Source organism: Chrysoperla carnea, chromosome 1 (genome assembly GCF_905475395.1).
Source record: "Chrysoperla carnea chromosome 1, inChrCarn1.1, whole genome shotgun sequence".
NCBI classification, from domain to species: domain Eukaryota; kingdom Metazoa; phylum Arthropoda; class Insecta; order Neuroptera; family Chrysopidae; genus Chrysoperla; species Chrysoperla carnea.
The window spans coordinates 31695528-31719106 of record NC_058337.1 but is presented as its reverse complement, the minus strand read 5'-3'; the positions used below and the strand labels follow the sequence as shown (position 1 = coordinate 31719106).

Here is a 23579-nt window from a genome sequence, read left to right as displayed (position 1 = left end):
AGGTTTCTTTTGTTGTAAAAAATACAAAAAAGATATTTTCCGGGTTCAGAACGATCCTCGCGAACTTCATCACGCGGTTTTATCTCAACATTGTTTTCTTTTTCTGCTTGATCGAATTGAAACGAGTGAAAACATTGGCGAAGGCAGGGAGCAAAGGGGTGTATCATGCCCCACGCGCCACTCACAAAGGGCGCCAAATAACCCGGAAAACAAAAAATTGCTGAATAATTTTTATTTTCAGTGTAATATAATAAATGTTAATACGTAAATAAAAACGTAAATAAATACGTAAAAAAAAGGGATACTAATAGTCTCAATCAAACTGTAATAATATATTCATTATAGAAATGTAAGGTCTTTTCTACTGGCAAGGTTGACTCGAAATGTGCCTGTCAGGCCTTCCTTACGGCATCTACGCTGTGTGGTTACACATAAATTATCTCCTTTCTTGATTTGTCTTATAAAATCATATGTTAGATATGATCTCGAATCATTACCGACTAAACTAGCTGAAATTCGAGACAAGGTCTGTGAAGAGACAATAAAAAAAGCCAAGTATCTTTGTGAAAAATGGGATATTGATACAACAATACGTGTAAGAAGACCATGAAAAATTCCCAGAGAATTGGCTGGAGATAAATAATAGGTCTCATTTGAACTAATTCTAAATGATATATACATATACAATTATGCATTTCAAAATCTAGCCTTGTTTTCTCAATTACATTTTTTGCCTCAAATTTAAAGCCTAGCTTGAGCCTAGGACTTTATTTATTTATTAATTTGCGAGTATATTTTACATATAATATGATATGGTTTTCGTATGGAGGGGGGGGGGCTAAAAAAGTATGGTGCTCAAGGCACGAGTTGACGCCACGCCACTGGACGAAAATCTTCGTTTAAGCAAAAACTGAATGCAAAATTTTACCCAAACTACTTTTATGTGTATGCCTTCTCCGGAAATTATTCACTTTTCGAAAAAAACTTGTTTGTTTTAAAAAAAAAAACCAATTTTTGTATCAAAAGTATTTCCCCATATTTTACTTTTTAGCAGTCCGTCAAGGAGTGGTTATGTTTTTTATTACCTCGTATCTTTTAAACGGCTCAATGGATTTCAACAATTAAGGTGTCATTAAATTTGTCTCAAAAATGTTCTTAGATAGATGTTTGAAAAAACAAAATAAAATGGCGGATTTTCAGAGCGAAATAGTAATACGGTAATAAAAAAAATTTAACAAAATCTATCGAGTAGGGTATCAAACTAAAGAAAATTAAAAGAGATTACGAAAATATATCGTTTATAGTAAAAATTGCAAGAGTAGATTTTTGATTAGAACTGATCAAAAAGTATATCTTTTATTTTGAAAAAATTAAAAATTTTGTACTTTGTGCATCCCCCCACTGCTTGTTTATCTGCGGTTTTTTCTCATTATCAAACTCAATAGCTCCATTTCCTTCGGAAGAAATTTGCTAATATAAAAAAATAAACAAAGCAAATTTATTAAAATAATAAATCAACTTTTAATTTGAATTTTTTTGAAATAATGAAGGGTAAGATTTATCTTAAGAAAGTTTACGCCAACATGCATCATTTTTTTATAATTATTAGCATTCCAATAAATTGAATCCTTGTTTTTATATTACATTAGTTTTTGTTTCACGCTTAATAAAACTATAAAATTGAATTGTTATTATATACACTAGTCATGAAGGTATAATAATAATTAATAGTAGATAATTACTAATAAACTCAGTAGAGCTCGAATGTTCTAAGTAAAATGTAATTTTTAATCAACCTTGTTCTTATTGAAATTAAAATTATCGATTGAAATGGAACACTTAAGCCTTTGTATACCCTTATTTTCCCACAAATAAAAAGAAAATTATTCAAATTCTACTATCTTGGTCGATAAATTGGCTAGTATGCAGAAAAAATTTCATAATTATTGAAAATTGCAAGGTAACAAGTGCTCCGAAAAACTAAAAAAAGCATTAAAATCTCATAAGGCGTGGTAATTAAAAAAAACTAATATCCGCTATTCCACTAAAGACAAACTGATAGACATACCGAGAGACCATGGACAACCTCATGGAAATTTTTTAAAATTTGATGGCCATGAGATGATATTTATGAACTGATGAATGGATTACATGGTGTTTAAATTCGAATAAAACCGATAATTATACAAATCATTTTAAAAATTTAACTACAGGCATGGGCAAACATGGCTTCGAGAAGTCCCTCCGACTTTTGTATCTAAAATACGAGTTAGACAGTGACAACCAAAAATATAGTGTAAGACAGAGAGACTGAGATAGGTAGCAGAGTCGTATACTCGTCACGCTTCCTCCTCTATGAGCAATGAGGTCTTGGATAAAAAGACACACAATAAAGTTATAACACTAGTGACTTCGACCTAAAATAACTCGCCCATGCCAACATATTAACAGTACTTTTTTCAAAAAGGTAGAAAAAATTTAAAAAAAATGTATAAAAAAATCATATAGCGTTTATGGCCAGTTAAATATATCTGGGCAAGGTCATGGTTGCCAATCTGGGCGAATATAGAAGAATAAACACATTATTCACATTATCTAAATATCAACAGAAATAATAAAATAATCCTGTTTTTAGAATTAATTAAATTTATTTATTTATCGTCTTGTAATTGCTACAAACTTTATTTACAATAAATTTTCCTTCTTTTTTTGCAGATCAAAACGTTCATGAAACAAGAATATTATGAAGAATTATTTTTCAAAACAATGGAGCTTATCAATTATAATCATATTAATATCAATATCAACAGAATCTCAAACACAAGAAACAACATTTTTAGATGCTTGGCCATTACGTCCAGTGTTTCGACAAATACGTCTAACATTATTGGACATATTTGGAAGAACTTCTAGTACCCCACAGTATTTAAATTCAGCTAGGAAAATTAATGTAATGACTTTTTGTTAAATAATATTAAATTAAAAATTTAAAGATACCCTCGACATAATATCTGGTCTGACCGATTCGATTGTGACATCGTAGCTTCTAAACGGAAGAACCGTTTTTTTTTTTTTTTTTGTTTAGTTTCAAATGTAATTTGATCGAATACTTTCTGACTATGTTTCAAGAAAATCTGTTCATCAGATTTTTTAAAGATCGTTTGAAAATATCGTAAAGAGCGTTTCCTTTTCTTAAACTCCTTCCTTATAGTATTCTTAAAAACTAACATGATATGGAATACCAATTCAGTTGAGCCCATGGACTAATATATGAGATTGTTTGTTAGCTTATCCATGCTATTGTTTGCCGGAGACTTATCGGCCAGTGCATTGCTTTTTGCTGGAATATCTGTTACAAATTACATGATTCATTGATCAATTTACATTAAATCAATTTATAATCAATTATTGTTTTATGATAGTCCCCTCTATATTCTAAAGTGACACCTACTAATCTAATGAATTTGATAGGTCTGTGAATTCATAAATCTTTCCATTTTCCCATAGTTACATCTCCCGATTCCGGCCTCAAATCGAAATTTGGTAAAGAGCTTTTCCATTTGTTTTGACAAGCTTAATTTACAGGTACAAAATTTGAAGAAAATTGAAAAAGAAACCACGTTGTTCCATAGAAACTTTGCCCCAGTTTTTCACCCCCTTAGGGGTAGAATTCACTCATTCATGACAAAGCCTTTTATTTGTATAGATAACAATGTCATTCTAATATTAAAATACTTTAATCAATATTTCCTCTTGTACTTCACTTTTGATTAATTTTTATCGTGGGTGGGCAGGAATGTGTGGTTAAAGTCTCTTCTGAACACATTAGTTTCTTAAAAGAATCTTTGTAATCTTCAAATCAAAAAATAAGAACAAATTTTGAAAAACCTACACCAAATTCATTATAAAAAAAATTGCATCATTTTAGTTTTGGTTAACAGATGACAAAAATTACACTCATCGAAGAAGGAAGTGTTGGAGAAAATGCTTTTATCGCCTAACATATAGGAAAATTGAAAAAATTGTGATTTTAGTATTTCAAATTCGTATTTTATTGTCTGGCAATTCAACTCATTTTCTTGATATATATTTAATCATAACAAATCTTTATGTATAATATGACTTCATTGTCGAAACAATAAAAAGAAACATATAAAGAAAAATTAAATTTTCCAGTCCATACTTAGGTTTGTCTCTAGAATATTTAATGAACCGAGACATATTTTTCCTTTGTTAAATAACACAAAACACTAAAAATTAAATCATATCATGATTAAAAATTGTATAAAATGTATGAGAAACTATTCATTTTTAGAGGTTGACTTTGAAATGACTCAATTATTATGTTATTTAACTTTTACGTTAATTACTTTATTTGTCTTATAAAATCAATTATTATGGGAATTTACCATAGTTCATAAATTAGTTTAGTTTAAAATGAATAATGTTTTATTTACATATATTACCGTAGGGTCCGGATAGATTAATAATTTTAGGTACTGTAATAATCGTCTAGATAATCATTTCCTGTGGTTGATAAAGGCAGCTCTAGCAATGATAATCGGCTCAGTTATTCTTAGTTACAAAGTATGTTACAATACGAACATTCGGTAACTGAGAAGTCTCGTAAATACAAATATTTCATTTTTTTTAATTGGTTAAAACAATGCGTCGGATCTTATCATAGTCTTTATTTTTGAATATTAATTTTTCATTTTTATTTTTTTATTATAAACAATTTGTGACCTACTCGCTTTGCTTTTGCGCAATCCTTGAAGTTTGTTGTATATCTTGTCAATATTTAAGCATAATCGATTCACAACTTTTTAAGTTTTTGAGGCACATATTTTTTAATGGGCCCCGACTGTAAAAGTCGCTAAACTACTGAACTTGTTTCTTTCTTTCCAGATTTTATTTAATTCAGTTGGGTTTTTTTATTTTTCTTATTATTTATTTTATTATAAGACACGCCTACAATAAGACACGAAATTCTACAAGAATGATAATATCTGAGCCTTGTTAATTTCTTGCTTATATTACATTTTTTACTGTATTTGTTGCTTGTTGCTTATATCAAATTTTTTACTACACTTTTATCAGTTCAATTGCAATTATAACATGATAACTTTCATGCGGGTACAATAACATGATAAATTTTATTTTTGCATGAAACCTCGAAAAATAAAGATAATATCAGAAACAAATATACACAATCTTATTTTTTCAATATTATATATTAACCTTATATCAGATACACGCAGCTATAACAAGTTGCCTTCTAATTAATAATATATGCTGATGCAAACCCAATTAACAAATAATATCACAAAATACCGCATTTTTAAAATTTTTTATCTAGAAAGCCTACGAAAAAATTTGAATTTTCTTTTTTGTTGATATATTTCAAATTTTTGCGGTTATATTTTAGTAATTTGAGGCTGTTGAGAGTGATCAAATTAAATATTTTTGATCAAAACTAATATACTAAATAACAGGCAACTTTTTATACCTATATGTATATGTATATACATATAATTAAATATAGAAATTATCTGTGGCTTAAACTACTTGATCGAAGGATGCTTATTTATTTTTAAACCAAACATAAAGCAGGGTGTTATAAGTTTGTAACCTTTATGTTTATATATCTGTCTATGGGTACCGTAGGTTCCAAAAGACTAAATAAAAATTATGCGACCATCGCCTCGCCACAATTTCATTATATTTCCTGAGTTTATCAGTCTAGTAGTTACCAGCAATTAAAAATATATCGCAGTTAGTTGAAATTGAGAATCTCTTACAGCTGGGTCGTTTATTTTTATATATTTTAATGCATAATATTATTTTAGAAATTGCAAGATGTGATACCAAATAGTTCATCGTTTCCATGTAACGTAAAAAACATGCGTAGTCAAATTCGTCCAACAAGTGTCCATGAATTGCGACCTGGCGATATTGATGTGATTGGCGCCATAGGTGATAGTCTTACTGCAGGCAATGGCCTGGCTGCAACCCATCTATTACAATTACATACAGAAAATCGCGGATTATCGTGGAGTATTGGTAAAATATTAATAATCAAATTTCCTAATAGCGTTTTTGATATGGAATATATCATTTTACACTTTTTTTTTTTGTAGGTGGTCAAGGAACTTGGAGAGAATTTTTGACTTTACCAAATATATTAAAAGAATTTAATCCAAAGTTAGTTGGTTACTCAACAGGAGATGGTCTTTCTGTTGAAAAACAAGCTCAATTTAATATTGGCTACGCCGGAGCCATGTCACGAGATATGCCACATATGATAAAAGAATTAGCACGACGAATGAAAAACGATAAACGTGTTGATTATGTAAATGATTGGAAAATGATAACTGTGATGATTGGTCCAAACGATTTTTGTTTAGAGATTTGCTATCATAATAATCCAGTAGATGAACTTGAGAAACATCGACGCCATATGATAAGTGTATTTCGATATATTCGAGACAATATTCCTCGTGCAATTGTTAATTTAGTATTAGCACCAAGTAAGTTATTTTAAGATTGTTGGAACTACAGAAGATCTTAATAAATCGAAGTTCTATTTTAAATTATAAAAAAGAACATATTTTACGAAGTTTAATAAAGTTTATTCTTTGGATTCAGCACAAAAATTTCGAAATCGAATTGAGGAGTCCATGGCACTAAGAGCGTAATGGCACTTACTCGCATTTTACTCCGATTGATTTTTTTTTAGATCATTATAGTTTTACTACGAGGCGACTCAAAATAAGGGCTCTACATTCAAACATCTAGGCGCACACATACGCCTTACTACCATAGATTAACCCAGAATTTGCTTAAAAAAATCTTCAAAGACTCTAAAGCTCAATTTGATTAAAATTAAAAAATATTTCAATATAAAGCTCTGGTTCATACTCTGAAGTTCTCATATACCCGTAAAAAATCCGAATACATTCGGATCAGGGAATAGAGAATAATATTTTTTGCTCCAAATTTATGTTATAAAATGGAAATTTTTCCTAAAATTAGTTTTTTTTACTACGATCCTGTGTTTAATTTAAATATATGGAAGAGGTATATACAAACAGTAGTGGAAAAAATGTTAATTATGGAAATTTGTTTCGAATTATTTTGAGATCGAAAATAGATAGCTTTAGCATTAAATTATAAGAAATTTTGAGCATTAGATTTCCTAGAAAAATATAAATGAGCTTTAAATTTTGTTTTTCTCAAATAAAATTTGTGAAATTAAGCCCTTATTGAATCTACAATTTTGGTTATTAAACATGGTTTCAGTAACAATACAAAAATCTGAGTGTATGCAGTACATATAACACAAATGTATTCTAGAAGAATATACTAATTGAAAACTTATTTTGAACATGCCAATGTAAAATTACAATAAGTAAAAATAAATCAAATATGTCAGTAATATATCGTATATTAAGAATGACATAGGTCGAAGGACTTGAAAGCTTACCATAGTTTTGAGTTGACGCCATGGTAGCTTTTATCATTTTAACTTCTTTACACAGGCCAGAATTTAATAATTTTAATAGTCCAAATAGTCCGTGGGATAGTAAGGCTGCTTTTTAAAATGATACATACATACTTGAGATTTTTATTGAGTTGCTTTCTTTTGGCAATTCTAACAAACTTCTCTTTACGCCTTTTTTCGAAAGCACTGCGTTCTCAAATTTTCACGATGACGTCATATTTAAGCTATCGATCTAAATAACGCACTAGGGAATTTATCGGACACTATGATCACTCGATAACATTAATAATTATTTGACAATTCAGCAAATATGAACTACGTATGTAATGAAAGGCAAAAATACTTAATTACGGAATGTTCGAGGTCGTACGCAAGCTCAGCGGTGCAGTATTTTCGTCGAAGAAAATATTTTATTGCTTAATAGTTATTAAAGTTATCAAGGGGTCATGATGTCCGACAAATTCCTTGCTGCGTTTTTTCAGATCGATAGTTTAAATATGACGTCACCGTGCTCATATGAGAACGCAGCGCTTTGGAAAAAAGTCGTAAAGAGAAGTTTCAAGTAGGTATGTATCATTTTAAAAAGCCCCCCCACTGTCCCACGGACTAAAATTACTTGTTCATTAAAAGTGCTGTATAAGAACGTAGATTATTCGGTAATCTACGTAGGAAGGATTGAAGAATTTTTAATAGGTACTTTAAACTTTTTTATTAATACAACTCACGTAAGTCTACAAAAATACATGTAAGTCCGCCCCAAATCGATTAATGCCCATTATCAAAACTTCACACACACAAAGAAGGTATTATGATAATGAATTTTGTCTCGGCGAGTCAGTACTTTGAAATAAAATACCTCTAAAAATCACTTTCAGTTCCTTCAATTAAATTAAAATATCTGGATGACCGAGCTTTGCTCGGTTATTCGCCAATAGATGTCAGCAAGAGTCATATTTTTCACTTTAGACTACTCAAACGCCTCCTTTTTGTTATGTTATAATTTGCATTGTATTTCATTAACTACGTTATACACCAATAGATGTCTGATGAATTTTTCATGAAAAGACGGATAAAACGACATTTCTGATAAATGAAACCTAGCTAGATCGACTTATCGCCCCAAAAAACCCCTATATACTCATTTTCATGAAAATCGTTGGAGCCATTTCCAAGATCCTTGATATATATATATATATATATATATATATATATATATATATATATATATATATACAAGAATTGCTCGTTTAAATATATAAGATTAAGCCATCTGCACATTGACTGACAAACGAATTTGTTTTTTTAGATTTAGAAATAATTGTTAAATTTTCACATCCGGGAAATTGCTACCTGTATAGAAGAGTATTATGTCCATGTTTATTTGGATTAGTAAATGAACCAAAAGTTCCACGTTTTGTAAAATTAATGAGCGCATGGCAAGATATTGAAGAAGAGGTAGCAAATTTACCGGAATTCCAAGGCTTAGACTCCTTCGCTGTTGTTGTTCAACCATTTGTTAAATATCTACAGTTTCCAAAAACGAAAAATAACGAAACCGATCACAGTTTCTTAGCACCAGATTGCTTCCACTTTAGTCAAAAAGCTGATGCCAAAGGTAAACATAATATTCTTAGGTAATATTTGATATTATTGATACAAATAATGTTTGTTTTTTTTTTGCAGCTGCAAATGCGTTGTGGAATAATTTATTGGAACCCGTTGGAGAAAAATCCACAAATTGGTCGGAGCTGTTTAGTCCATTATTGTGTCCTACTGAAGAACATCCATATATTTATACTCATAAAAATAGCAACCAAACTTAAAATGTGATAATTTGTTTTACAATTAATGCCGTGATGTATTCCTATTTTTGTATATTTTATAAATAAATTTTGTTTTGTTACAGTTTCTTTAATTTTTATGAATCATGATCATTTGTTAAGATTACAGAAATAAGTTTTTTTCTATATGTTTGCTAACTATTTCCATTTCATACTAACACCGACCAAACAAGTCACAAACTTACTTAAGCTTACACTTGAAAAGGTAAGACAAAATTAAAAAAATTTTAATTCCACAACTTTACTTTTAAAAAATATTTCTAGTTCAGGACTAAAAAAATGATAAATTACAAATTTTGTGTGACCTTTTCTTCTTAAAATTTCGTTCAAATTGAACTGTTAATCTAAAATGAGCGAAATAATATAAATACCAGAATTTTTAACCATTGAGTTTGAACCTTCGAAAAAATATAAAAATAATAGAATAGGCTTACCAACCAATGTAAACAACGGCCAATAAGTTCATGGTATCAGAGTTAAAGACTTCTTTTCATACAGTAGGTACAAAATTCTCAATTCAACGAGTCTTAAAACTCGTTCAAGGAAATAGAACACAATGGTCATGAAAAGTAATAAAAAAACTCGTTCTTTTTATTGAAATGTGGATTAAAAACTACAAAATAAGTTCTAGGTGCAATCTAAACTTCAGTGTTAAATGTGCCCAGGAGCCCAGGTGGGCTCTTATTTTCGTCCACATTTGAATTGTTAAACTGTCAAATTAGATAGGTATGTAAGAATGCATTTTGGTTGATTTCTAGATTACACATAACAATTGAAATAAAATTGAATATTAAAAATTTTTATTTAAAAATATAATAAAACATACAAAATACTTACATTTTGCAAAATATCAATATTTCTATTGCAACGAAATCATCGTCAGTAGCTAAATTTATTCATATAAGAAATTATAAACATTCTTTACAAAGTTAAAAATAAGTTTGTAAAACATTACAAAAAATTAAAGTAACTCTTACAAAAATTACAAAATGATTACTAAATCGAAAAAATAAATTGTTCAAGACCACTAAATTTTTTCGTCTTTCGGTGTTTTTTTATACGATTTTGTGTTAATTTTGTATTTTAATTTTTGTAAATACTACTGTAATTTTTAATAATGTATTGGTAACAATGGCTGTTGTATATTTTTTTAAATGAAATGTCTTAATATACACTTTTATTTCGAGTATCGTGGTATTTATTTCTGTAACAATACAGGTAATAGGCATACATTTTTAAAATCCCTCCAAAAAATATTTTTAGACTATTCCGATAATTCGCATTTACGTTAATTCGAAAAATAACGATTTTTTTGTTTTATTTCGCAAATTTAAATGGAGTTTAGATCGTTTTTTTAGGGCAAGATAAACTACTAAGCAAAAGTCTTTGCATATCAAATTATCGTCCCTTTTAAATAACTAATTCGTATGCGATTTTTCAAACATATTCAGTTTTGTATGGACATCAATATTATCCAAGAAAACTTGAGTGAAAAACATCGGAGAAGGTTATTCATTTTTTTGAAGGTATTCTAATAATTGACGTGAGTAGCGTTCAACTCAAAATCCCGACTCGTTTTTGGGGCTTGCTACTGGACTTTTTTTTTTTTTTTGATAATTGAAATAATAATTTACCATCAAACATTAACTCCAAAACAATATTGAAGAAACAAAATTATGATGCAAAACAAATATTCAAACAAAAATTTTACGTTATTTACATTAAAGAAAACAATAAATTGACTTAAGATTATCTGTTTAAAATAAGTATACTAAGATTTGGGTAGAAAGTTTATGAATACATAAACTTTAATTAATTTATTAAACTTTCTATCATACTCATGGATAAATAAATCTTAGACAGTTTACACTTGGGGAAAAATTGATAAAGATATTTAAACAAATAACCAGAATATTCGACGAAAACGGAGTAATGGCAAAGTTAATACGCAATAGACAAAATATTCACCAAATATATGTTGGTCAGTTGTAATTAGGTAAGTTCTTTTAGCAGTTCTCACTCTACACAGTCGTGCTGATTCTTATGCAAACTAATATGACAATATGCTACATCACTTGCCTATGTGCGTTTAACAAAAATAATAGTACAAGAGACGGTTTAAACAAGAGACTGTATAAGGTCGATCTTCACCCATTTGAGAGCGCAACTCTTTTTCTACATCGAAAGATAATTTTCTCGGTTTGTTAGGTTATGCACATCTACACCCACACCAAATCGAATTGGAGGGTTCTAAATTTGTATGTAAATGGTGTTAATATTAAGGGAGTGTCTTTTGTTAATGTCAAGTATCAATGTAAATGAAAAACAAACATTATTTTACTAAAACCAATGAAAATATTTTACCAAACCCACCTAGTAACCATATAGTAAGCCCACCTAAAAACCATATAGTACAGTCTCTAGTACGATAAAGTAAATAGACTCTACTCACATTAACTGTTAGAATTCCTCGAAAAACCATTTATATTTCGAAAGGAGTATGCATGGTATTAATCGGAGTGGACCAGATATATTTTTTTGGCGGGATTCTAACAATGACAGGACATATTTTATGTGCCAAATAAAAAAGTTTTACATATTTTAAGTATTTTGCATGTTTATAATATTCAAAAGCTAATATTTTAACAAACAAGAATATTTTTCTTTATAGGGGAAATGTGTGCCTAGGTAAAAAGGTGTACAACATAATTGGTATTCGAATATTTAGTACCAAATACACCAGTAATAAATCCAGAATCATGAATGCAAAATTATTATTGCAACTATGTTCCTAATCGCACGTTATTGTTTTGATTTGTTTGCTGGTTGGGAGGTAAAACCAACAAAATGCAAAGAAAAAACGACACCAAAAACCGACATTTAGGTTATTTAGGAAACTAAAATTTTTTCAATTGTTTCAACTTGCCATGAATTTTGAGAAATACAAAAATATTTTTATTACTGTCAATTTTGTTTTTACTGTCAAAGTTTTATGTTTTATCATTTAAAAAAATTTAGTTGTGAAAGTTGTCAGAAGTTAAAGCTTACAGAGATAATTTAAAGTATGTATACCTAATCAAATTTTTATGATCAAAAGTTTAAATATAAAAGTGTTCCCTTTAACAAAATAAACTACTTTTTAAATGCGGACTGCACCACCAAATTAGCAAAGAGTAACATTCACTAGCTAATTCTTACTGATGATGACTACTTGGTAGTCGAAAATACGTATTTTAAAAATACCAAAACTGATCTAGAAAATTGGGGCAAAAATCGAAATTTATTTCGACATATCCTAGAGTTCTCATTTATTATCTTCGATAATATTTATATTAAACTACTTTTGTTTGAATCATTTTTTCGTAAACATCACTGTATACCCGTGAGGTCGAAAATAGTAGTCAATGTCATGTAATAGTAGGGATGAGAAAATTTTTCACACATTTTACAATATTTTTCGAAGACTTACATTTTCTCATTTCTTTGACTTTAATTAATCGTTATAAATAAGTTTCGTCTTCGGTCAAATTGTGTATCTACAAATATTAACATTTTTGCGACGTTTCGAGCCACGCATTCAGACCTTGCAACGTATACGATTTAGAAGACCAATAGCTTATTCATGTATTGGGTCACTACCGATAAAATGTGGTCTGAACCTTTCTCAAATTTTGTGTGATTATTAGAATTTGGTGTTTTTATTAGAATAATATTAATTTATTGCGGTCTCATAGCTGATATCATTAACGAAAATAAGATAGCCTTTGAAAAGAAGTCCAATTCAAAAGAAAGATATGATGAAAAGATGACTTCTAGAACACATTGAATATAAAATGAACACTTAATTTTTTGCATCTTGCCTAATGCTTTTAAATCGGTGAAAGGTAAGGAAAGATATTCTTCATAATTTATGCTACCATGACATTGCAAAATTATTCCAAATAACTGTTGATTGTTTTACAGTATACGAAGGCATTATGGAATGTATTTACATTCCATATATAGTTAATAGGACATCCTCCTCTTTTAATTTTTAAATGATATAATTTATTTTTTAACTATTAAATCACCAATTACATAATTTAAAGACCCAAATAAAATGATTAAAACTTGGCAATCATTCAAAGACTGACTATTTAAATAATTGTTTATAAATTTGACGCTATTGCCTATCGATGAATTTTTAATTATTTTTATTATACACTGGACTCGTTCTTCATCTTTATGTACTAACAAATAGGGACATTTTGAAAATATGTTACTTATCTCACGTTCGGCGGATAGACGCTTGACACAAAAAAGATCCTTCTCAATGAGAGTGTACTTTTGTGGCTGTGGTGCCCGCTGCTTATGTGGAAGGGCATCAGATTGAAGCCCATTCACGCCAATAGATATTAAAAATATGAAAAATATACATTTTAGCGATAATTTATAGTTATGATTTATCAACTAGAAATATTTAATTAATCTAATATTTAATTGTTTTCTTTTAGCCCATATATGTTTTTGCCAAGTTAAACGTTTATCATTATTTATCAACATTTCACATCTTCGTTTTGTGGAAATATCACGCCATTTAAAGTAACTGGTGGACAGATTCCAATGCGTAAAGTGACTTAGACCAATTTATTTGTATTAGCACGAATCCGCTACCTGTGTAGCCATTGCTCAACTTGGTTTAGACTCGATTGAAAGTTTTTCCGATGCTACAAACAGAGATTAAAACAAAAAAACATTTAAAATTTAATTTTCCGTGGACATGCCCATTATTTATTTTGTACAACAATACTTTAATAGAATCAAAAACGATAATCATTTATTAAATACATATAGATATGCAGAAAGAAATAATAGTTACTTTCGCTTTACCAGCCGAAAATTATAATTATTATATACTAACCATATCACGTTTTATGCTTGTAATAATAATATTATGATAATAACATTGTATTTAAATATTTTGATGACAACAAGATTCAATGGTGAAATTTTAATATTGTTACATATACATTGAGGCTGAAGTGTAATTTTAGCTAGACCACGCTGTGACTAGTCTTTATAAGGAAAAGCCAACAGCCAGGGCCCGATCTAGCTATTATGCCGGTCCGAGCAAAAAATAATATTTGCCGCCCTTTACACTCATACCATTTCATACCATATACAGGTTATCTTTTTTAAGTTGAAACATTCATGAAACTCGATAAATAAATTTTATCGAAGAAAATGCTTCAAACGAAAAATATTACTTTCAAAGGGACACATCTTATGCCAGCATCGAATTCGATCTAAATTTTTAGGTTCAATTAAAACCTTTCTCTGAACGCTTTAAATTAGATATAATATATAATAATATTTCAGATAGTAGTTGATAGCAAAAAGCAATTTGAAATAAAATGGTCTTTATAGAAAAACGAACCACTTTTATTATACCTATTTATTGGAAAATTTTTTTCGAAGAGTGCCTGGATTTCGCAGAAACAACTATACGAAACAACAATTTTCGGTAAAACTTCAATCCGTTTTTGAACAAAAAATATAATATTTTAAGGTTTTGCCGCCCCAAATTTTTGTCGCTCCCGGCGGTTACCCGACTCGCCTCCCTAGATTTGACACTGCCAAATGCGTTTGCGCGCATGTCCGTTTTAACAGAGTGCCCAGATTTTTATTATTTGGAAAATATACATATTTAAATACAACAAGACTTACAAATGGCTTGATTTTTACATAATCATATATGATGACTTTGTTTGTCATATGTGCACCTTTTATACTTTTCAAACCTCGGAAGGGAAACCAAAATACCATTTCAATAAGAAAATATTTAACTTACCTTTTCAAACTTTTGGGTTTTCCCCACCCTTTATGTGGGGCACTTTGAAATTTTACAACATGACATAAGTATACTCTATGTCTTTAAAAACTAATTAGTTAAAACATTGTAAGTTTTATTACTATAGCATTATTTGTGATGAGTACACCTAGAATATTTTAACTGTATATATATTTTAAAAAGGGAGACTTTCGAATCGCAACCATAAAGTAATGTGTAAGTAGCATTGAAAGTTTCGAGTATGTAATTTTTACTTTAATTAATACAAAAACCCTAGGTATCTACTCATTAAAAATGAAAATTTTTTTAATTACTTAAGTTTTATTATTCAATTCTTCTTCTTCAATATTTTAAAAGTTGTTCTTATCAATTAAATAAAATTATTAAAGAACTTTTATGAAGTTATTATTTAAATTGTATATAAATGAATCAGTCAAACAGAAATAGTACTAGACCAATTGTTATTTTACTAAAATAAATTCATTCTAGCGCAAGTCTGTCAAATGTAACGTGATTGTCTATGAAAGATTATTTTATTGATTGGCTTACACAATCAATAGATTCCAAGAATCGCCAACCTTATGATAGTGTTACAATTATTGTGAAGAGCAATAGATACACACTTGTAAGCAATAGATACAAAGTATTAGGCCGTGGGACACCACGGGTTTTTTCAAATGATAAATACGGACTTTAAACTTCGTGAGTGGTTTCCTTTTGACGAGCCTACCAAACTTTCCTATACTATATTTTTCAAAAAAACTGTGTCTTCGATAGTGTCCGACAAATTCCCTGCTGCGTTTTTTCATTATTTCAAAACGATAACTCAAATATGACGTCATCATGCTTATTTAAAAACTCAACCTTTTTGAAAAAAATTCGGAAAGGAATGTTTGATCGTCTCGTCAAAAGGAAGCCATTCAGTCGTTTTGTCACAACTTTATTGGCATGAGTGGCTTCCTTTTGACGATTGTACCAAACTTTCCTCATCGAATTTTTTTCGAAAAGGTTGAGTTTTTAAATTAGCATGTTTCAGTTATCCATTTGGAAAAACGCAGCAGGGAATTTGTCGGACACAATCGGAAGACGCAGTTTTTTCGAAAAAAATAATATAGGAAAGTTTGGTAGGCTCGTCAAAAGGAAGCCACTCATGAAGTTTCAAGTATGTATCTATCATTTGAAAAAACCCGTTTTTTCCCACGGTCTAATATTTTGTATCATAGGATTCTTTTTATTGAAATGGGCAAGAAGTTGCAGGCACTAACAAAAGACACTCGTTGAATATTTACACCATTCACATGCAAATTTAGAACCCTCCAATACGATTTGATGTGGCTGTATAAGTTCACAGCTTGAGTTTCTACCTCAAAGCGATTTTAAAATTGCATACTTCTCTGTCCTACCCTGTTAAATTGCATCTAAGTAAATTTTGATTACGATAGATTTGATCTTATTGAGTAACCGCCAATCTTTCTAACTTAATTATTAATTATCACGAATCACGCTTTTAATTAAACAATTCAGCAGCCAAACTGCTAATAAGCGTCCTGTAATTAATATAGCTTGTAATATAATTTATTCAATGATTAATATCTTACCCTCATTATAAGGGTAATTTTCTTCATTTTGCCTTATAGTTATTTTTAATTATATGTTCGAATAGTAATTAATCAGTAATAATTAATCGTTAATTAATCCAAGATAAGCAACCACTTTTCAGGTAGTGATTTTGATTTTCATAATTTCTTGATTATCTGCAGTGTTTAGAGATAATAATAAATATATAATATAATTAATAATAATTTAATAACCATAATTAACACCTAATTAAAATAATATTAATTTAATTATTAATAATTTTTTGTTTCCATAATTTAATTTTTTCTTAAATCTTCGTTGTTTGCCTTGTTTAAAATTTGGACAAGTAAATATATCAATAAACAGTCTTTCGAGGGTGCGACAACTACTTTTTATCTATATCGTACGTATTGAAAGGAAGTTATGGACAGAATTCGTGCTGAAATATGCAAGAAAAGCAAAACTATGGAAATAGTTGAAAATTGAATTCCAATTGCAAAAAAAAGTATATTTTTCAACCCTTTCGACAGTTGCAAATTTCTCACCTGTCATTTTTTGCCTTTTGCCAGATTCTCGCTGTCATAACTTTTTTAAATCACATACGGCAGACTAAAGAGCAAAAGAAAGTTTTTAAAAAACACAAAAACCGATTTAAAAAAATTCAACAGTCGAGGTAACGATTAAATCTTCAAATTTCTGTTACCAAACTCACCTGTAATTCCTTAAAGTTGTTGTTACCAAACTTAACCTTATAATACCTACTCAAAGAGCAAGAAAAAAAGAATCGTGGAACCTCATAATGGACTCACAGTACATTTTTAGACGAAACCTAAAAATAGATATTCATAAGGACGGATCTACATTATTCATTTTCTTGAAACAGGATGTATCCAAATTATTCCTTGGTTTAGAATTTACGCAAGAACTATTGAAAAATTCCCTAAAAATCAGGACGTCCATAAAAATATATTTGATATTATTAAAAATTTTTATTCTTAAAAATACTTATCAACACAATTTTTTCTGAACTTAAACAATAATCAAAAATTTTACATTTTTTTGTCGAATTCAATAAATGATAGTTTAATTAAAACTAAACATAAAGTCATTAACTACCCCTAACATCCACATGCATATTTTACAATAATTATAAATGAAAATTACATTAATTATAAAAAAAAGAAATAAAACATTTCTTAAATATTTATGGGCAGAATTTTATATTCACAATATAAATATTGTGGACACAAATTGTGGACAACAGATAATCTTTAATGAATTAAATGTTTGGGAAATCAAAGAACTGTTTACAAATAAGGTACCAAATAATTAAAATAGATGTCCGATAAAATTCATAGGTATTAAATGGGAGCCGTATGTTATAAACTACACAACTACATCGAATGTGGATCCGAGATAACCATCTTTGATATTTTTACACAAAAATTTAATGCCACAGGTATTATTATAAGTGATAGTATTTTTATATGTTTAAAAAACCTTATAAATTTTCACAATGTAAAACGGGAAAAAATCGAAAGATTTCCAGATTGGTTTTCGTTGGTCACGCGTGCTTCTATTTCTTACGTTGTCTCCGCGGAATTTGTATGTATTTAATTACACTGGAGTTTCCATAAATCGATAAAATAAACAAAAATTAGATATGCATTTTGAGGTTAAAATGATTTACGAATTATATTATAAAATTCCAATAGGATAGGGCATCACGAAGATGAAACTGCGGATGCAGCTATATAAGTACCTACTAGCTAAAATTTTCCTAGGGCGCTATCGCCATTTAACCCGCTTCTGCCAAAGATAGTAATAACTAAAGGTACAAAATGAACATTTATACAATTATAAATTATATCATTTTGGAAAGAAGGCTTGATAATATGTTCCAGAAAGTAAAGTAACTTACCTAGGCAAGATGGCCAATCATTTTCAAAAAAAAAATGTGTTGTATTGACTGGATATTTATAGAATTTTCAAAGGGAATAATATTAATAAGGTTCAAAGTGCATATTAAACGATTAATTTAAATCATTTGTAAAACAGGACAGAATGATCACGCAAATTGTGAAATTTAACCGGGTAATTATCTGGAGCATCTGTAAAATATAATATATCTAATGAAAATCAATGTCCTGAAAATATTTTTTACTTTACTTCACCGATATTTCTTTCTAAAATTGAAAAAATTTATAATATTGTACGAATTTTAAGATTATTTTTTAATGAAAACTGTACCTCATATAATTGGATTGAATAAAATTGTTGTTAATTTACATTTTAAATATAAAAATTATTACTAATATCCGTAATTAAATCACTGAAATACACTTTTTTTTTTAATTTAGAAAAAAAAATTATATAATATAATTACATATGTCTGTCATTAATAATTATTGTATAATTAATATTTAAAATAAATTATCACCGTGTGTTTTTCAATTAAATTATACTTATGATTAACTTCAAAATTCAAACTTATTATAGTAAAATTAAAATGCTTGTATAATTCTGTGTCATAAATGGAATCTCTAGCTAATCTGAATTATGTATCATTTAATAACGTACCGGCACAAATCAAAAATTTATGGTTCACACCAACTGATTCCTCACTTGCTTAGAAACTAGTCATCGTATTGTATCATGGAATACAACAGAGGTCAACCAGATGTTACAACAAACTTATATCCAAACTTTCAACCTTTAACGCATAATGGTTTTTCAATTATGCGCTAAAACGAATTGAGGAACAGGAAATATGTATATTTCCTATTCCTAAATCAGAATAGAAGTTCCGGAATAGGAATAAGAAAATTGATATTTATATTGAAAACTAACTTTGTACAAAGAAGCACAACCCTAACTCGGAATCGTACGGAATCCTACAATCGCACTTGAAATGTATCTACGAACACTTGTCATTAAATTACCTTTTTTCTTAGAGTCTTCTCCAAACTGAACAAATTTTTAGGATCATCCCCTATTTTTAGCTGTTCCGGGTACGGAACCTTAAACTCGCACTTGAAACATAGCTAAGAACAAAACCCAAGTCGGTTTATACGTTTAGGCTACGACGCCACAGATAGACAAACACACTTACATAGCGGTCAAACTTATAACACCCCTTTTTTGGCTCGGGGCGGGGGCTAAAAACCAAAAATTTTCGAAGTATCTATAATAAAACTTTTTTTTTAACAAAAGACGGTTCTTTTTATAAAAAAACACACATCGCTTTTGTTGACAGCATCTCAATCAATTTTCCGACATTTAAAACCGAAAATATAAAAAAAAAGCATAATAATTTTTTCATCCCATTTATGAAGTAAAATTAAATATTTAAATATGCGTGATAATTAATGTAGGTACGATTCAAAAAGGAACTGAATAAGTTAAAAAAGTCAATTTAAGTTCCAGTTTTCGTAAAAATTTGCAAAACTCCAAATATATAGTAAATAGTAAGAGAATGTAATTACAAAATTTCTATAAATTAATATAAAATTACAGTACTATCACCCTAAGGTAAACAAATATTGCGTGAATATATTATTGTTGATTTGTTAATAAAAATTAATTCATTAATTTAGTGTAGACCAAATATTTTAACTAATTAAAAAAAATCAAGGACTCATTTTGTAATGTTTGTTTAAAAAAATAGCTATTCGTGATATTTATTAGGATCCAGTTTCGAAAATATTGTTGTGCTAAATTTAAATATTGACAAAATTACCTAATTAAATAAATTATTTCGATTAATGCAGCTTGAAAAAAAAATCTTTCCTAATATATTCGAAAACAATAGGGTCTTCCAGATTTTTTGAAAAATGTTTTTAAATTCATTTTTTGGTTCTTTAAGTACCAAAAAAAATATTCGCATATTTATTTTGATTTAAAAAAATTTTTTAGTTATTAATTTAAGCATTTAAAGTTTAACACCGTTTGAAAAGCCGAGAATGTGCCGCCATGTTGCTGTGACATCACGATGCACGTTTACATTTCGGAGCATACGGCTTTAACATGGAACTCGGTGAAAATAGTCAAAATCTTCACGGAAAAAGTTCGTACAAGTATTGTTTTGTACCCCAATGCAAAAACACAAAAGGTGTTGGAGGTGCTGGAGTGCAAAAGCACCCCAGAAAAGCTGTTTATGGTTTTATTTAAATATGTTTATTTTTTTATTTACAAAAGTGCATAAATGTAAACATAACCTCTAAAATGGAAATTGGGACACGAAAGTTAACTTGGAAAACAAAACATTAATCGTGAAATTAATCTAAACTGAAATCTTAAAACCATAAAACCGAATAATCAACCAAAATTAAATAATTATAATATGGAACTTAAAAAATGGTTTTTGTTTTCTTTTATGGTGGGATGTCGAAGATTAAAAAGTTAGTTTGCTAAACAAATTTGCAATTTATATCAAAAGTAAGAGTATAATAAATTTATATTATTAATTAATAAAATCCCTTGGCATTTTTAAACAATAAATTATAATTAGTCGTTATTATGAAATGCGAAGTAACAATTTACTCGAACTTTTTAATGCGACGGTACCAGTGTACCAACCATAGTCGAACGTATCAATGAAAATCAGAAAATGTTTAAATATATCCGGTTATATCTCCGAAATCGTGTAGTGAAAATGAATTTTGTCAAGCTTTTTGAAATTCTCATTAATTGAATCAAATGTTAGCAGTTTTTTTGAAAAAATCTGACATTTTCTTCGCCTGCAGTTGATTAAAATGTCAGTTTCTTAACCTTTTCTTTCCTGTCCGCCGTAAGACTATAGAAAAAATTCAAACTTCAAATTTAAATATCTTCTTTGTTAAGTAGTCAATATATGTCAAATTTTAACAGCAGGTGTAAAAAGATGACATTGAATAGTTTACAAAAATTTTTTTCATCATTCTTATTTAATTTTATTATTTTTAGTTATCACACACGAAAAGCAATGTCAACAATGCCTCACAACATGCATCGTGACGTCACGTTGAGGCCGACCAATGACAGCGCGTTTTCGTCCATTTGAATATTTCGCAACTTTAAATGTTATTTAACAAAAATCTTGTTAACAAAAAAAAGTGTTTCTTTCGCAGAATGTCTTTATTTATTGTTTACTTTCAATTTATGTAAAAAAAATCATAGGTTATTTTTTTCCTATTTGATGAAAAACCGGGAAAAGGCAAATAGATAGATAGACCTTCAGACGGAATTGCAAGTTAGGATTTCTCAAGCAAGGGCTACAAAAGACTTTTGAATTATTGTTGAGATTAACGTCTTAAGGTATAAGAATTAATAAGAAATTCAATAAGTTACTTTAATAAGCTAAAGCCTAAACACAGGTTTCGTACGGCGTGATTCTTGATGTTTAGTCAAACGTACATATCTTTATTATGTAAGCATATAAAATTTACAAAATTATATTATTATTTTTAAAAGTCCCCGGTATAACAGAAAATGCTTCTAAAAAAAATTCGAAAAGTCTTATGTTTCAATATAAAACAGAGTTTAGATGCCGAGTAATTGGCGGCCTAGGCATTCCTTAAAAGGAACACTGATTAAAGAGACACAAACGCTCGTTAAACTTATGACAACCTCCTTTTTGCGCCGGGAGTTAAAGAGAGAAGAAAGGTTAAATATGCTGTACCTTAAGTTAGATTATTAAACGGATGTTATTAAATTGAGGAAATGTTGCATTATGATAATGAAGAAACAAGTTATTTTATTTTATACATGATATTCCTGTTTTTGTTGAGAGTCCTTTACTATGTGATCTAGCCAGAAGCATCTGTCTTATATTTTAAAGAATGGAATTATTCCTTTGCTATTTATGAACTCTGGTTCGGTAAAGCTTGTTTTGATAAATTTTTAATTTTGATAACTATCACAAAAAGTAAATTAATTAATAATTCAACGGGTTTTACGACTTGATTTTTAATTCATTGACAATACATAATTGTGAACACTTAACTGCAAGATCTTAGCATCCTATTTTATGTGTTAAACTAACGATAGTTCGCTGATGTAAACTATTAAAAACTAAAAAATTAGTCCTGTAATCTATTTTCTATTATTGTGGTAAGTTATTCGTAAAAAAAAATATCTTATATATTTAAACGAGCAATTCTTGTATATATATGTATATATATATATATGTATATATATATATATATATATATATATATATATATATATATATATATATATATATATATATATATATATATATATATATAAATATATATATATCAACGATCTTGGAAATGGTTCCAATGATTTTCATGAAAATGAGTATGTAGGGGTTTTTTGGGGCGATAAGTCGATCTAACAAGGTTTCATTTTAAATAAACGTCGTTTTATTCGTTGTTTCATGAAAAAATGAAACATACATCGCAAGATATGACTCTTCCTGACATCTATTGGTGTATATCGTAGTTAATGAAATAAAATACATTACCGGGACATTCAAATTGGTATTTGTGTGGAGACATTTAAAGAGTCTTCTATTAGTGATAAAATTTGTGTCTTTTTAAGAATACCGAGCAAAGGAAGAAGAGAATACAAAGCTCGGTCATCCAGATATTAAAGATAATAAGATTACCATAACGGATTTTCGTTCAGAGCTATAGCTAACAAAAATTAAATATGACTAACCTAATTTGAACGATACTACAGCACACTTGTTCATGAATTGGATTATTTTTAATTTTTCAATATTTTTATTGATAATTCAACCTGGATATATTCACCTGGATATTTCAATTCGAAAAGTAAGTTGACGATCACAAATTATTTTATTGACAATGTTACATTG

The 23579-nt window shown here is 28.8% G+C and overlaps 1 protein-coding gene across 1 annotated transcript; it reads left to right on the top strand.

The window, feature by feature from the left end:
* The first annotated feature begins 2715 nt into the window (after window positions 1-2715).
* LOC123304948 (phospholipase B1, membrane-associated-like) lies at window positions 2716-9365 on the top strand. The gene is made up of 5 exons (XM_044886506.1): window positions 2716-2950; window positions 5850-6063; window positions 6141-6530; window positions 8811-9119; window positions 9188-9365. Exons 1-5 carry the CDS (start codon window positions 2744-2746, stop codon window positions 9325-9327), a joined length of 1260 nt encoding a protein of 419 aa, XP_044742441.1. The 5' UTR covers window positions 2716-2743; the 3' UTR covers window positions 9328-9365.
* The last annotated feature ends 14214 nt before the right edge of the window (window positions 9366-23579 follow it).